The sequence below is a fragment of the Balaenoptera musculus genome, chromosome 5, assembly GCF_009873245.2.
Source record: "Balaenoptera musculus isolate JJ_BM4_2016_0621 chromosome 5, mBalMus1.pri.v3, whole genome shotgun sequence".
NCBI lineage: Eukaryota > Metazoa > Chordata > Mammalia > Artiodactyla > Balaenopteridae > Balaenoptera > Balaenoptera musculus.
In genome coordinates, this window is record NC_045789.1 from 38,698,674 (window position 1) to 38,715,983 (window position 17,310).

The window sequence follows — 17,310 nt, forward strand, 5'->3', positions numbered from 1 at the left end:
AAGGAGAAGAATAAGAGAAATTCAGGTATACAGTGGGAAAGAGATGGTAAGAAGAGCAAAACAAATGATAGAGAAGGGTTAAGGGCAAGTGAGGTGACCTTCTAATATTTAGGTGAGGTACAATTTAATCCAGTGAACTGCAAAGCGTTGTGATAAAATTCTCATCAACAAAAGAAATTAAAAGAACAATAACCCGGAAAGCATGAAAAACATATTTAGAGAAAGAGTAATGGAAGAAATAAACAACATAAGGCAGTGAGATTAAGTGGATACACTAATTTTATTATCATAATCAGGAAAAATAATATAGGTTGGGCTGATATTTTCTTTTTATTTTGGAGACTAATTCAGAGTTGCTAACATTTGTATAATCAAAGAAAAATTTAAAATAAAGACAAAACAATGACTATATACCACCACCACCATTTATAAAGGACGTTTATAACCTCAAAAGGAAGATAGATGGACTCAGAGGGCACTTCCGTATTATGAACACATTTAGCCTTATGAAAAACTCACTGCCACATCAGTCTTAATTTCCTTATTTTACTTCCAATTAGTGGTATGTCCAAAGGCTAGCAAAGTTTGTAAGAAAAACCAGTATCTGGGAACTGTTAGTGAATTTCTGCCCAGGCTTAGCTTCATAAGTCCATACAATTAAACAGAAATATAAAAAATGTTTAAGAGTCAAGGTTTCACATGGGTTTGAAACCATTCTCAGCAATTATTTATATTTATCTTTTTCCTATACAAATTTTATTTTGAATTTTACAACTATTTAAGGCACTATTAAATGACCATAATTTGTTTTGTGCATGATTTCATTATCCAAAGCCTTTCAGACTTCAACAGCTACAAACATGTCTTTTTGTTTTTTTAATTTAGTATAGTGCTGCATCAGATTATTATTTACACTTGACAAGAATAAATAAAGAGACCCAGGTATGAATTGTGATCCAACATGTAAAAATCAAATTTTAAATAATCCAGGAATAAGTTTAATGTGAGGTGACAGTCTCCCAAGGTCTGACCTTCAGTAACAAAGCTGTAGTCTTTGACGTGAGTCATTTTGTTCATCATTTTTTCTGGGGCTTGACCTTGGGCATCTGGATCTGAGAGGGTACACTGTGGGGTTACAGGGACATGTTCTTTGGATGCTGGAGACTGTCCCTTTTCTAACAACAGATGAACCACCTGGACAAATAGAACAGTACTTCATTAACTAAGAAGAAAGTTTTATAAGAAAGTAGGTAAGTTTTCAGGACTTTGTATAGTTGATGGTATAAAATCATTTAAAGTAACTACCTGGTCTAACAAAATACAAGTAGAGGGAGAGAAAAATAGAGGGAAAAATAGAGGGAAAAAGCAAGGGAAAAAGCAAGGGACTGAAAATTTCAAAATCAAGGTTTTGAAAACTGTATAAAAAGATAAACTATTAGAAAGAAAAAAATTCTATTATAAAAATAATATAAACATCTTATAGAAAATTCAGGTATTAAAATAAAATCACCACTAACCTAATAATATAAAGACCTTTATAAATAATTTGGTAAACTTCCTGACTCAAAATGTATTAGACCAATGTGAATTTCGCCTCTGGGCTGAAATAACTAGAAGTGAAAATCACTAGATATTTGTAGCTATTTATGAAAAAAAATTTAATGCAATCTGCCTCCTTCCTCCTGTCAGATCTCTGGTAATATAAGGGCTAAATGTGATAGAGAAAGCCAGCTTCCTAAATAAAAATCCTCATCATAATACTTGCTTCCCAGTTTGGAAGGAAAAATACAAGCATGTTTACACGAATCAGGCTTTGTTTCTTGACTAATAAATTTGGAGATCTCAGTGAAATTAGTATTATTCACACATTATTATGTTCTATGGTATCTAGAAAAGGTTGGTATAATGATCTATTACCTGTCCTGTATTTCTCAGTGTCTCCACAGCTTGCTTATGAGTAGCTCCTTCCAGACTAACTCCATTGACAGCTAGGACACGATCACCTACAAATTAGGCAGTAATGTTGAAAGAAGCAATCATAAAATAAAGATTCTACATGTTCTTTAATACCTTATGGTCTCGTTTTGTACTAATTTGCTTGAGGAAAGACAGACAAATTCTGGACAAAACTGTGTCACAGTGTTTCTTTAACACGTTCTTAATTCCTTTCTCAATTCTATGGCTAATCATTTTAGAACAGGATATTGTATATATTATAAAATCAGTTTAAATTAGGGAAAAAAGATAAACTGAACTACAAATGTAGAGAGACTGGAGGGAACTAACCTAGTTAGTTCTTATTAGAAATGCAGATGTCAGTGTTTTTGCAAGGGCACTATCCGTTTCGCAATCTCTGGCAATTTGCTTCTTAGAAAGTATCAATACAAAACATGAACTAAAACACTGTCGAGATATTTTCTGATACGAGAGAATAAGCTTAAAATAAGAGTTTTTGGCCCACCTCCTAGAGTAATGAAATTAAAAACAAAAATAAATAAATGGGACCTAATTAAACTTAAAAGCTTTTGCACAGCAGAGGAAACCATAAACAAGACCAAAAGACAACCCTCAGAATGGGAGAAAATATTTTCAAACAAAGCAACTGACAAAGGATTAATCTCCAAAATATACAAGCAGCTCATGCAGCTCAACATCAAAAAAACAAACAACCCAATCCAAAAATGGGCAGAAGACCTAAACAGACATTTCTCCAAAGAAGACACACAGATTGCCAACAAACACATGAAAAGATGCTCAACATCATTAATTATTAGAGAAATGAAAATCAAAACCACAATGAGGTATCACCTTACAATGGTCAGAATAGCCATCAACAAAAATTCTACAAGCAATAAATGCTGGAGAGGGTGTGGAGAAAAGGGAACCCTATTGCACTGTTGGTGGGAATGTCATTGGTAGAGCTGCTTTGGAGAACAGTAAGGAGATTCCTTAAAAAACAAAAATAGAACTACCATACGACCCAGCAATCCCACTACTGGGCATATACCCTGAGAAAACCATAATGCAAAAAGTCATGTACCACAATGTTCACTGCAGCTCTATTTACAACAGCCAGGACATGGAAGCAACCTAAGTGTCCATCAACAGATGAATGGGTAAAGAAGATGTGGCACATATATACAGTGGAATATTACTCAGCTATAAAAAGAAACAAAATTGAGTTATTAGTAGTGAGGTGATGGACCTATATATGGAATCTGAAAAAAAAAAAAAAGGTTCTGAAGAACCTAGGGGCAGGACAGGAATAAAGACGCAGACGTAGAGAATGGACTTGAGGACACGGGGAGGGGGAAGGGCAAGCTGGGATGAAGTGAGAGAGCAGCATGGACACATATACACTACCAAATGTAAAACAGATAGCTAGTGGGAAGCAGCTGCATAGCACAGGGAGATCAGCTCGGTGCTTTGTGACCATCTAGAGGGGTGGGATAGGGAGAGTGGGAGGGAGATGCAAGAGGAAGGGGATATGGGGATATATGTATACGTATAGCTGATTCACTTTGTTATACAGCAAAAACTAACACACTACTGTAAAGCAATTATACTCCTATAAAGATGTTAAAAAAAAAACCCAACAAAAAACAAAAACTAAAAATAGAACTACTATATGACCCAGCAATCCCACTACTGGGCATATACCCTGAGAAAAACATAATTCAAAAAGATACATGTACCCCAATTTTCACTGCAGCACTATTTACAATAGCCAGGACATGGAAGCAAGCTAAATGTCCATCGACGGATGAATGGATAAAGAAGACGTGGTACATATATCCATGGAATATTACTCAGCCATAAAAAGGAACAAAACTGGGTCATTTGTAGTGATTTGGATGAACCTAGAGTCAGTCTGTCATACAGAGTGAAGTAAGTCAGAAAGAGAAAAACAAATATCATATATTAACACATATATATGGAATCTAGAAAAATGGTACTGATGAACCTATTTGCAGGGCAGGAAAAGAGACACAGAGGTAGAGAATGGACTTGTGGACACAGCGCGGGGAGGGGAGGGTGGGACAAATTGAGAGAGTAGCACTGACATATATACACTACCATGTGTAAAACAGATGGCTAGTGCGAAGCTGCTGCTATAGCTCCGTATAGCACAGGGAGCTCAGCTCGGTGCTCTGTGATGACCTAGAGGGGTGGGATACGGGTGGGGGTGGGGGTTGGTGGTGGGAGCGAGGCTCAAGAGGGAGGGGATATATGTATACATGTAGCTGATTCACTTTGTTCTACACCAGAAACTAACACAACATTGTAAAGCAATTATACTCCAAAAAAAAAATTTTTTTTTGGAATTATATCAAGGAGTTTTTTAATGCCGTAGTCTTAAAATAATTGATATGTTCTTATTTCATATTATGAATAATTTGAACGTCTGTATCAACTTTCCAATTTCTTCTTTATTTATTGAAGTGATAATCCTATATGTAATTCCCGTACACACAAACACTCTACCTTTGTGAATTCTGCCATCGGACTCCGCTGCTCCCTTGGGAATAACAGCTTTCACATAAATGCCACCATGTCTGACACTGGTATTCACACCTCCCTAAGCCGAAAAAGACAAACAAAATAGCATTTTGTAATACGAAAAATTTCCCACTCTATCTTTCAAATCTGAGACATAGAAAGCATTCAATGCATCGGCCAAAGCAACAGCATTCCATCAGCACGTGCAATTACTTCAATACCCAAGTATATTTCTAGTAGGTTTTCCAAATGTTAAAGCAGTTACTTTTTTAGTAAAATTCTTTTTTTTTTTTTTTTAGAGGTAATTTAAAGAAGTCTCTCCAGTGATATATTGCCTCTCCTTTTCCTTTTTTTAAAAAAAAATTATTTATTTATTTATTTATGGCTGTGTTGGGTCTTCGTTTCTGTGCGAGGGCTTTCTCTAGTTGTGGCAAGCGGGGCCCACTCTTCATCGCGGTGCGCGGGCCTCTCACTATCGCGGCCTCTCCTGTTGCGGAGCACAGGCTCCAGACGCGCAGGCTCAGACGCGCAGGCTCAGTAATTGTGGCTCATGGGCCTAGTTGCTCCGCGGCATGTGGGATCTTCCCAGACCAGGACTCGAACCCGTGTCCCCTGCACTGGCAGACGGATTCTCAACCACTGCGCCACCAGGGAAGCCCTAGAAAAATTCTTTATTCAGAAAATAACAACATGCCAGATCTTGACTGTATGAGGAGTTGCTCTTCCTTTTATAAGTCTATACCATGCATTACCTACAAGCAGCAAGCAAAAATCCATCCATGCAAAATTAGTGTGAGAATATAACTGTCAGAAAAAACAGCATATAGACTAATATACCTCAGATCATATTTGCTAATCTGAAAGCAAATCTCATGAATCAAGGGAAAATTTTCTTTTCATTTTAAAAGGTGTTGGTATAGAAGTTTTGTTACAGTGTAGATGAGATCTAATGAGTAGATTCTCCATCTCTTGTGGATATTTAGCTTTTATTTCCCTTCACAATAGGAAGATAATAAAATTCCAAAGAAGTTACAAACAAGGGGGAAAGGGTTACAGTATTATTAAAACTGAAAGAAAAGTGGGTTTTCTTTTTGATCTCTATATGTTAAGCGTGCTATTTCTACCTTACTTCTAAATGGCTTTTCATAACTAACAATATCCTTCAAATGCCATAAATGATAATGTTACACTTAGGGTACAGTGTATTCATTAATAGAATTCTAAAGTAATTTCATCAAATAGCCTATGCTCATATTTTAACTACTTTAAAAGTACTACATATATTCTTGGGAACTTCTAATATTAAGATACTAATCATAATTACATGTTAAGATGTATTATGAAGTGAAAGGCCATATAAATATTTATTAGACTTTAATTATTTATAATGTAGGTTAAAATGTATTATTCCATGCTAATGCAGAAGACGTCAAATGTATACAAAACATACTTATTAATTTTATATTTTTCAAGTCTGGTATTCAGATTAAGCAAGTATGAGATCTATGGGGGAAAACAGCATTTGTCTATTTCTTTTAAACCACAGGAAAAAGTGAGTAGCACACTCAAGTTTTTTAAAAGAAGTCTTAAGATATAATTAAATTTTTAATTTTGGAAATATTTGACAAGTTTCCCTTTTGAAGCAAAGTAATTCAATTAATAAATTGACATACAATAGGTTGCTGGAAATGGAGAAGAGAAAACATTTGAAAACCTTGTCAAACAGTACCGTGACACTTATCCCCAAGCTGTTTTCATTTTTAGCCAGTTCAACCTCAAAGATATCTCCAGGTTTAGGAGGTGATGAAGGAAAAGTTTTAAAATTCATTTTGTTGGATGTATTCATTGAGGAGGAAGATTCCTTAACAAAGAAAAACAAAAGGATTTCTTGTTAGAGTCAAACTGAATTATTAATGGAAGATCAATATGTGTTTTTTTTTTTAAATTAAGAAAAAGTAAGATATTAAGGGACAGAGTAGATCTGAAGATCATGAAGTTTGGAAGAGATCTTAGGGATCATCTAATCCAATGCCTTCATAGTTTATGGTTGAGGAAATTGAGGTCTAGAGATTAAAGGGCTTTCTTCAGGTCAAACAGATATGGCAGAGGGAAGCCCAGAACCCACTTCAAACCTGGCTTTTATATAATCCTTATCCAATGCTTTTTATACACTCAAATTTAGAAAGTATTTCCATTTCATTTAAAAAACAATACATATCAAGCAGTAGCTTTTAACTTGGGCCTTTAAGATGAGTAGGCCTCATGTTTACTTTGCTAATGTTTACAAATCCACTATAAACAGACACAACAGCTAAGCCCAGTTGATAAGGACATAACTCTCTTATGAGGAATGTTAGAGACATTAAGAGGAATGTTTTTCAGTGAACAAAGGGCTTAAGGTTCTTTTCTGAACCCGCTTGTGAATATGAGTATAAATTTATATCATTTCTAAAATTTCTAGGAAATGAACAATTTTCTATATTGTTGCTCTTATTATCATACATTCAGAACTTCAGAATAATTTAGGCTATCAATAGTAAAGTCAACTGTCCATTATATGAACTATTTAGGAACAATTTTTTCAGATATTAAATTCTCTTATTAATATAAATATCAATAGATAAACAATTTATAGAAAACAATCATAATCTGATTATTCATTCCTTTGTGTAATCATGTAGCAAGTTCCCAGAATGACAGCCATTTTGGAGTTAGTATTCAAAGCTGCTAATTTCTCTGCAAGTTAGCATCAAATGCAGTAGCAGTTAGTAGCATAATATATAAACTATTTGTCCTTTCCAGAACAATGTACTCAGTTTACAGTAGATTATTCTGCTCCGTAATATATTTGCTGTTGTTTGCTTTGTTAAGTGAAAAAAACAAAGATTCAAATTAAACAATGCCTTTTTTGGCGTTTGATGATCCTGACTGCTGGAATAAGTGGCTTCATCCATGTCTGAATCTCCACGGTCAGAGTAATCTGTTGCATCATAAATGCCTGCTTTTTTAGCTTTGCTTTGGTTACTGTCAGTAGAAGTCCCCTTTTTCTCAATGGCTTTGGATATCACAGATGGGGAAGGGCTGCCGTGCTGTGATTCCTGCCTGCTTCTGTCACCTACATGGCTGACAAAGAAACCATTGACCTGGCTCTGGGACAAGCTGGCACTCTCAGTCCTGGAATCTTGAGAACTCAGGCTTCCCTCCCGCAGGCCCCCAGACAGCCCAAATGAGCTATCTGAGATGTGCCTTTGGGTGCCACGTGGCCAGCAGTGATCCTCAGAAGAATTTACAGCACTGTCTTGCATGTAGGAAGCTTTCTTCATGTAGTTTTTCATGCCAATGCCAATGTGCACAGGAGTAGAAGGCACTGAAAGGTCAAAATTCATCAATGAGGATAACAGGTTAGTGACACATGTTTGTGCTTACATACATGCACAATGTTCCCTGGTGATTGTTGGGAGGATTTTACACAGGATAACACATGTACGACACCTGAGCCAGGGCTTGGAACCATGACAAGGACTCAACAAATGTAGCAAATGCTTTCTGTTTCCTTTGCTTCCTCTTTGGGTCTTTCTTTCCGCAGCTTCTATGGAAACGTGGACCCTCTTTGCCTTAACTCCTCATTTCCATTCTCCAAGACCTATTTCTAGTGAGTCTCCCCTGTGAAGACTTTCTCAATTCCCTAACTAGAGATAACTTGAGTCTCCAAAAATCCTTGATCCTTATTTAATGGTTATATATTTACTTGTTTTATATTGTCCTATCAGACTGCATTTTTTGGACTCCAAGTAATTATCAAGGAAGGCAACTCCAAATTCCTTACATACATAGTTCTTTCAAAAAGCCACTTAGGAAAGCTTTCCTAAGACACAATCCACAGGTGACATGCGTAAAAGAATTACAGATGCAAGTTCATTAGAAATGAAAAGTCTTACATGGCAAGCGAAATCAAGGAAAACTTAAATAATATACAAAGAATTCCTAAAAGTCAGTAAGAAGTATACAGTGTTAAGCAGTGAGACAGAATCTGCCCCTGAACTCTGAGCCCTTCCCACTGCTCACTGCACGTGCTGTGTGTGCTGCTTTCTAACGTTGCCCCACCACTTGATCCTCGTGACCACTCTGTGCAAGACAGACAAGGCAGGGCCAGGTCACTGTATCCGCTTTAAAGAAAGAAAAACAACCATAGCTCAAGAGGACTTAAGTCATACAGCTAATAAGTGGCTCAGGTATGGCTTGAACTCAAGTCATCTGATCTTTGTCAAGTGCCTTTTTTGTCACAGCATGCTAATGGCAGGGATTATGAGACAAAACGACATGGTCTTGCTTCTACATTTCTGGTGTGTTGGTATCCTTTTCCTTTTATAATCGGGTTCACGACAGGACTTCATAGGTAACTGCTATATAACTATATTAATTAGGCAATGATTAAGAATTTTACTTCTGATTTGGCCTAAGAAGTGATGGAACACACCGAGTACTCAGAATTTAATTAAGTGATATTGATTTTGCACAACAAATCCATTTTTATGCATGTATTACTAAAGAGGAATAAGACAGAAAATCTTAGAAGTGATGAATGAAAAAGTTATACTGATGCATAAAATTAAAGCAATCAGAACTACACATATTAAATTTCCAGAAAGGAAATAAGTTTAAATCTAATTTATTGTTCAAGGTATTGAAATTTTTGTGGAAAATGAAACAGAACACACAGCTAAGAGACATTCAGAACATTACCTTTGGATATCTTTTCTTTTGGCTGAGAGATAACAAGTGTCACGTCTTCAGGTGCATTTTGCAAAATTTCAATTGCAGCATGGTGGCTGACCCCCTCCAGACTCACACTATTCACAGATATCAAACGGTCTCCTGTAAAAACAGACAATCCAATATTTTCTATATCAAAGAGAAATTCATGCTAAATCTTAGAAATGTTACCTGCCCCTCATTATTTTTGTTTTGCCCAAGTTCTACTTTTGCCATCTGTGCAAATTCATGCCTGTCAGCTAAGTACTTAGGAAATTACCTAAATTACCTAAAAATAAATACCTGGCTTTAAGCATCCATCCAAGTCAGCTGGTCCTCCAGGGGTGATTGAACTAATAAATATACCTAGATCCAGTCTTCCCATCTTTTCTCCACCAATAATTTGAAATCCTGTGAAATATCACATTTTAAAAAGATCTTCATGGGGAGGGGCAAGATAGGGGTAGGGGATTAAGAGGTACAAACTACTATGTATAAAATAAATAAGCTACAAGAATATATTATATAGCACAGGAATATAGCCAATATTTTATAATAACTATAAATGGAGTATAACCTTTAAAAATTGTGAATCACTATGTTGTACACCTGAAACTTACATGATATTATAAATCAACTATATCTCAATAAAAAATAAATAGAAATAAAAATAAAAGGATCTTCATGATACTGGTGCTTTCAAGGACTAATGGTTAGCCTGCGTAACAAATAGAAGTGTACAGTCTCATATCAAATATGATTTAATAGGTAACACATGTGAGATGGGACTTAAATTTGGTGGAAATATTGCTTGTAAGCATTTCATCTTTGACATTTCCTGACTGGGCAGGTTGGGTAAAGGGGATGCAGGTAGGCAGAAGTGGGCTGGGGCCTCAATGCCAATGCTATGCAACTGACTTTTTCTCTTTGAATTTCACAGACCTTTAAGAATCTCAGTGACTTACCTAAGCCATACTTTGTATCTTTTTTCAGGTTAACCAGGGTGATTTCCCTTTCTGGTGAAGATACCATGCTCCATCTTTTGTGTAGCACATCTATTGGAAATGTACAATTTTAAGATAAAATAAACATAACATGCTTGGGTATTGAGACTGCTTGTTCTAATTTAAATAAAGCTCACTAACAGATTGCTCAGTCACTTTAAAATCATATTTTAAATAATATACCATTATCTCATATGTTGATAGTGAGTTATAGTTTACCAAATGATTATGTTATCACATTTATTCCTTATAAATGGTTCCCTGTGAAATAAGTATTGATATATTTCAGTTACAAATGCATAAATAGATCTCAAGAGGTTAAATGATTTGAGCAGGTTTACTCAGCTAGTACAGGCAAGAGGTGAACCTTAAACTTAGGTTGTCAGACTTCATGTCTTTCTGTTATATGACAGCTGACTTCCTGAATTTGATAATGCTCAATATGTTAAGAATTTCCCACTAATAAGTGGTTGGCATTTCTACTTATAATGTGTAAAACATTCATGTAAGTTCTAGGGTAAAAGAGCAACACGAAGAAACAGGATTTATTCTTTTAAATCCCATTAATAAGGACTTGGCTGGCACATTCTCAAAGGACTTCCGTTTCTTATTTTATTTGTGGAACAATCTCATGAGGTAAGCAAAGAGATTTCTAATCATTGTTTTGCAGATGAGGAATAATAGTTCATGACTTGCTCAACATTATCAGCTAGTATCACTGGCCAGCAAAATGCCTTAAGTACTTGATAAATGCTAGCTAAATACATTGAGTGAATGTTGGCATCAGAACTAAAATTTACTTTTTCTTATTTCTACTTGGGTTTTTTTTTTAAAGTAAGCTGATCATTCACAAATATCTCCTAAATAAAACCAATAAATATACCACTTAACTGTCATCTTAATAAAATTACTTCATTTACTTAATAATCAGAGCATGTGAAAACACACACACATACACACACTTCTTGTTATGGGCTGAAATGTGTTGCTCCTCCCTTTCCTCCAAATAAATATGTTGAAACCCTAACTCCTAGTACCTCAGAATTTAACCATATTTGGAGATAGGTTTTTAAAAAGGTAAGTTAAAATGAGGTCTTTAGGGTGGCCTAATCCAATATGACTGATATCCTTATAAGAAGAGGGAATTTGGATACAGATGTGTGTGCGCACAGAGGGAAGACCATGTGAAGAAAGAGGAATAGCTCCACCTACAAAGCCAAGGAGAGAGGTCTCAGAAGAAATCAATGCTGCTGACATCTTGATCTCAGACTTCTAGCCTCCAGAACTGTGAGAACATAAATTTATGTTGTTTAAGGCACCCAATCTGTGGGATCCTGTTATGGCAGCTCCAGCAAATTAATACACTTCTTAACATCAACTGTAATTTAATAGTTTACACTGGTCTGTGTGTGACGTGGTGGTAAATGAGTTCAACACACTCAGAAAGATATTTGTTTAAACTAAATCTGCAAATTCACCTCTATATAGTTCTTAAGCATATTGAAGCTTTTTGAAAACTAGAGATTATCTGCCAACATATGACTACCCATGGATTTAAAATTGTATTAATGTTATAAATAGTAACTTTGTTACACAACATATATTAATGCTTAAATGATGAAAATGTGATACTTCATATTCTAGAAATAAACTCCGTTAATTTCAGAAAACAATAACAACCATTTGCTCTCTGGAGTCAATTAACCTTGTCCCTTAAACATCAAGCACTAGAGCAAGTTTGCTAGCTCCCTGTAGTATACACGTCCCTATTCTGTTGTTTCTTTTTGACCAAAACTTAGTTATAAACTTAGTTATAATCAATAGTAGTAGTAGTTCAGTATTTCTAATTAATTAACGAGATTCCAAAAAAAAAGATCACTGGACAATGGTGTGAAGAGCCTTATTTGGTTTATATAAACAAGCATAAAGTTCATGAATTAGTTATTGCCTAACTTAATATTATTTAGGTATCCAAGATACTTTTAGCCTAAAATAGACAATTAGGTCTAATTTTCAGCCAGAACCAAATAAAAAATACAACAGAATGAACCCATAAAATAAAACAAATAAGGGATGAGGTCATGTTAGGTATTAAATGTAAACTTTTATCACCATTCTGAAGACAGAGTCCATCTGCTTTAGACAGAGTGTTTCTGCCTTCAATTATAAAAGTGATCAATATTCTGAATGTTCCTAAGGAGCATCTGTTACAAGTCAAAGGTATTGATTCAAAGAATAAAAACAAGATTGGTTATTTATGTTACTTATTTGGCTAATAAATGTATGTGTGTGTGTGTGTATGTATATTAAAACATTTCCCAGGTAAACAATATTGGAATATGTGTATAGACCCCCACACACACAAAATGTGCAATATTTTTATGTTATTTATTTCCCTAACTAGAAGTAATAGATTAGGCTCTGTTTTCAAGGACTCATCAGTGAGATTTGAATATTAATTCATTCAATTATACTTTCACCTTTCAGATGTTTGCTGAATAATTTTCCTGTGAAAGTCCCACATTAGGCAATTGGGGAAAATAAAAAGAGATAATATGAAAGCTGCTAGCATAATAAATGTAAGCGCAATCAGATCAGGCTAGAAGAGCAAAGATTTAGTCCGACTGATAAACAGAATGTTAAGACTTCAGAGAAACAGTTGTATTATGAAGGCATGAGTCAGAGCTGTAAGAGAGGAGAGGTTTCTTCTTGCCAGAAATAAAGAACACTTCAAGGACATGAGGCAGAGTTTTAATAAGTGGATTAGGGAGATGGTTATACACAACAAGTAAGGCATTAACAAAAGCTGAGATGGAAAAAAGGCAGAAAAGGTTCTGCAAAAACGTCACAGTTCAGCTTGGCTGGAGTACAAGGTTTGAGTCGGGTGGAGCTGAATATTATTTTGGAAAGGGAAGCTTTGCTAACCTACTCTTTTTAATAGGGAACCCTCCCTTCTGCCACCCTGATATAAAGTGACTTATTAATGTGGGGATAGAGGAAGGAAGGATGTTGGTGTAGACCTACATGTTACTAGACACTACTGTGCACATGTTGAGTTTCTATTTTTCTGGTATTATATTCACATAGATGTTCAAAATACTTTCCCATTGGCTAAAAATAAAAAAAAAGAGAAGGAAGTATCTGAGGGTATATAGTACATAAGAACCCAACTAAATTTAAAGATATAGAATTCAATGAGGATTAAGTAGAATTTATGAATCATTGAAAGTGAGGAGCTAGATATTTCAAGTACCAAGACATTTCTGAGTTATTTTAATTACTGTATGGAAACAAGCATTAATATTCAAGGAATACATATTTTTACATCTTTAAAAGAATTTTCTTTTCCCATTAATATACTTTATGACCACAGCAAATTCTGCAGATATTTTAACGTGTAAAAGAGGCTCAAATAGAAATTTCCATTTCTTTAATTAATACATGCTGGTGTCATTCCCAATAATGTTTACCTGGGAAATATCTTAAGAATAATTGATAAATGTGTAATTTAGAAATTAAATGTACACCCTCTCTGCATTTGAGATTGTTGTTCCAATGTTGCCTTTCTCATCTCTCACAAGGTTCACGTGGACATATTCAGTCCCCAACTAGAATAACTGTGGATACTAATGATAGATACATCTACGAGTAAACTATTTGAATTTCCTAGTAAAAGCATGTTTCTGATAAGGGCAAAGTCATATAATCAATTTAAGTGAGTCAACAATCTTTTTGCAAGAAAAATTCATTTTCTTGGTTATAGATCTACACCCTTGTCAACTATCAGGCAGCTCCATGCCACTGATTCTAAGAGGAACTGGACTATATAGGTAGAGGAGGCTCTGGATAAATTCATCGCTCACTCTAGGGAAAAAGACCCAATTCAAACTCGGGGATGATGGGTCAGTAACACCACATTGGTATAAAAACAAAGAGAGGTATTTTTCATTGTTATATTACTTAATACACTAACTGCTCAGGTGGTACGTAAGGAGGATCATAATGGAAATTTGGTGTTTTATTTCTGTGCTAGCATGAATTAGCTGCGTGAACTTGAGCCATATAACATTTCTGGGACTCATTTAACTCATTCATAGAATGGAAAGGTTTGGTTTAGATAAACTTTTTAGTTCCTTTCAGTTCTCAATTTATTTGACTCTATCTTTTGTTTCTGGTTAATTCTCATATCTGTTGAATCCTTTGTGAGCACTTTGGACTTTTATTTTTTATTATAATTTTCAACTTTGTATGTATTCTAATTAAACTTTAGGTGAAAAAAACCCCCCTAGCATTTAAAGTTACACTGGTCCTTGACATCTGACTAAAAACTAATCTTCTATACAACATTTTATTACTACGAATTAAGAATGTTCATAAAGACAATAATCAGTTCTAATATTGGGGAAAAAGTTTACTTAACTGTCCGTACAAGTTACTTTGCACCAGAATAAGCTTTTTCACGTGAGTTTTTTTGCTTTTTGCATTTTGTTTTTGTTAAGAGTTTGGTGTTTGACCCCATTTTGTGGTTTGAACAGGAAGGAAGGTGACAAATCCAGCTAAAAGTTACTTTTCAGTTGTACAGTATTCCTGAATTATAATAAAACAAGAAAAACTGCAAACCAATTTTACACAAGCCTTGCATAAGTTCTACACATTTTTAAAATGTTTTTACTTTTTGACTCTCTTAATAAGGAATATTAGAGGGGTTGATCACGATGGTGGAATAAGAAGAAATGGAACTCACCCCCACCCCAACGAATACATCAAAATAAGTCTACATGTGGAACAATTCTTACTAGAAACTGGCAGAAAGACTCCTGTACAACCAAGGCTGTAAGAAAGACTCACATGTAGTCAGGTAGGAAGGAAACAAAAATGATCAGGTCAGGACCTGTGCCCCTGGAAGAGGACTCAGAGGAAAAGGAAAAATACATGGGCAGAGACCAGCTTTGGGGAGTAAGTGGTGAGAGCCGCAGACTGGGTGCTCTAGTCCTGGGGTCCTGCAAAGTGGACATGAGCCCCCTTGGATGGTTGGAGGACTTTAATACCCCACTGACATCAATGGACAGATCATCCAGACAGGAAATCAATAAGCCAACAGTGGTCTTACATAATACAACAGGCCAGTTGGATTTAACAGATATCTACAGGAAATTCCATCCCAAAACAGCAAAATACATATTCTTTTCAAGTACACATGGAACATTCTCCAGGATAGACAAAGTCTCAACAAAACAAGTCCCAACAAATTTAAGACGACAGAAATTATGTCAAGCATTTAGACCTACCACAATGGTATGAAACTAGAAATCAATTACAGAAAGAAAAATGGGAAAAGAACAAATATGTGGAGACTAAACAACATGCTACTGAAAAAACCAATGGGTCAATGAAGAAATCAAAGAGGAAATCAGAAAATACCTCAAGACAAATGAAAATGGAAACACAATTCTCCAAAATTATGAGATGTAGCAAAAGCAGTTCTAAGAGGGAAGTTTAGAGTCATACAGGCCTTCCTCAAGAACAAGAAAAATATCAAATAAGCAAACTAACCTACCAACTAAAGGAAAGAGAAAAAGAACAAAGCCCAAAGTCAGCTGAAGGAAGGAAATAATAAAGATCAGAGAGGAAATTAAGAAAAAATACAGACCAAAAAAAAACAATAGAAAAGATCAATGAAACCAAGAGCTAGTTTTTTGAAAGATAAACAAAACTGATAAACCTCTAGCCAACATCAGGAGGACCTTCAAGATGGTGGAGGAGTAAGACGTGGAGATCACCTTCCTCCCCGCAAATACATCAAAAATACAACAACATGTGGAACAACTCCTACAGAACGCCTACTGAATGCTGGCAGAAGACCTGAGACTGACCAAAAGGCAAGAAACTCCCCACATACCTGGGTAGGGCAAAAGAAAAAACAGAGACAAAAGAATAGGGATGGGACCTGCACCTCTGGGAGGGAGCTGTGAAGGAGGAAAAGTTTCCACACACTAGGAAGCCCCTTCACTGGCAGAGATGGGGGTGGGAAGCTTCGGAGCCACGGAGGAGAGCGCAGCAACAGGGGTGCAGAGGGCAAAGCAGAGAGATTCCCACACAGAAGATCAGTGCCGACCAGCACTCACCAGCCTGAGAGGCTTGTCTGCTCACCCGCCAGAGCAGGTGGCAGCTGGGAGCTGAGGCTCAGGCGTCAGAGGTCAGATCCCAGGGAGAGGACTGGGGCTGGCTGTGTGAACACAGCCTGAAGGGGGCTAGTGCGCCACAGCTAGCTGGGAGGGAGTCCGGGAAAGAGGCTGGAGTTGCCAAAGAGGCAAGAGACCATTGTTTCAGGGTGCGCGACTGGAGGGGATTTCTTCCCTGTCTGCCCACAGAAGGCAGAGCACCGCCTAAACAAGCTCCAGAGATGGGCACGGGCCATGGCTATCAGCTCAGATCCCAGAGACAGGCATGAAACACTAACGCTGCTGCTGCAGCCACCAAGAATCCTGTGTGCAAGCACAGGTCACTATCCACACAGCCCTGGGAGCCTGTGCAACATGCCACGGCCAGGGCCTGTGATCCAGGGACAAGTTGGCTGGGAGAACACACGGTACACCTCAGGCTGTTGCAGTGTCATGCTGGCCTCTGCTGCCACAGGCTCGGCCCGCATTCCAATTATAACTACCATACCCCTCCCTCCCCTGGGCATGAGTAAGCCAGAGCCCCCTAATCAGCCGCTGCATTAACCCTGTCCTGCCTGGGTGGGAACAGATGCCTGAGGGTGACCTACATGCAGAGGTGGGCCCAAAACCAAAGGTGAAGCCCAGGAGCTGTGCGAACAAAGAAGAGAAAGGGAAATTTCTCCGTGCAGCCTCAGGAGCAGCGGATTAAATCCTCACAATCAACTTGATGTACCCTGCATCTGTGGAATACCTGAATAAACAATGAATCATCCCAATATTGAGACAGTGGACTTTGGGAGCAACTGTAGACTTGGGGTTTGCTGTCTGCAACTGATTTGTTTAATTTTCAGAGAAATTAAAACCTTTACAGACAAGCAAAAGCTAAGAGAATT

General features: G+C 36.7%; 1 protein-coding gene across 1 annotated transcript in view; it reads right to left on the reverse strand.

Moving 5' to 3' along the window:
- Positions 1-17,310, reverse strand: part of PTPN13 (protein tyrosine phosphatase non-receptor type 13) — a 230,724-nt gene that overhangs the window by 48,148 nt on the left and 165,266 nt on the right. The window contains exons 22-29 of the mRNA XM_036853016.1: positions 10,218-10,307; positions 9,556-9,663; positions 9,244-9,375; positions 7,404-7,867; positions 6,230-6,361; positions 4,486-4,579; positions 1,918-2,003; positions 1,032-1,194 (exon numbers count right to left, since the gene is read on the reverse strand). Coding sequence (XP_036708911.1) covers positions 1,032-1,194; positions 1,918-2,003; positions 4,486-4,579; positions 6,230-6,361; positions 7,404-7,867; positions 9,244-9,375; positions 9,556-9,663; positions 10,218-10,307 — 1,269 coding nt within the window. The remainder of the gene's footprint in view (positions 1-1,031; positions 1,195-1,917; positions 2,004-4,485; positions 4,580-6,229; positions 6,362-7,403; positions 7,868-9,243; positions 9,376-9,555; positions 9,664-10,217; positions 10,308-17,310) is intronic.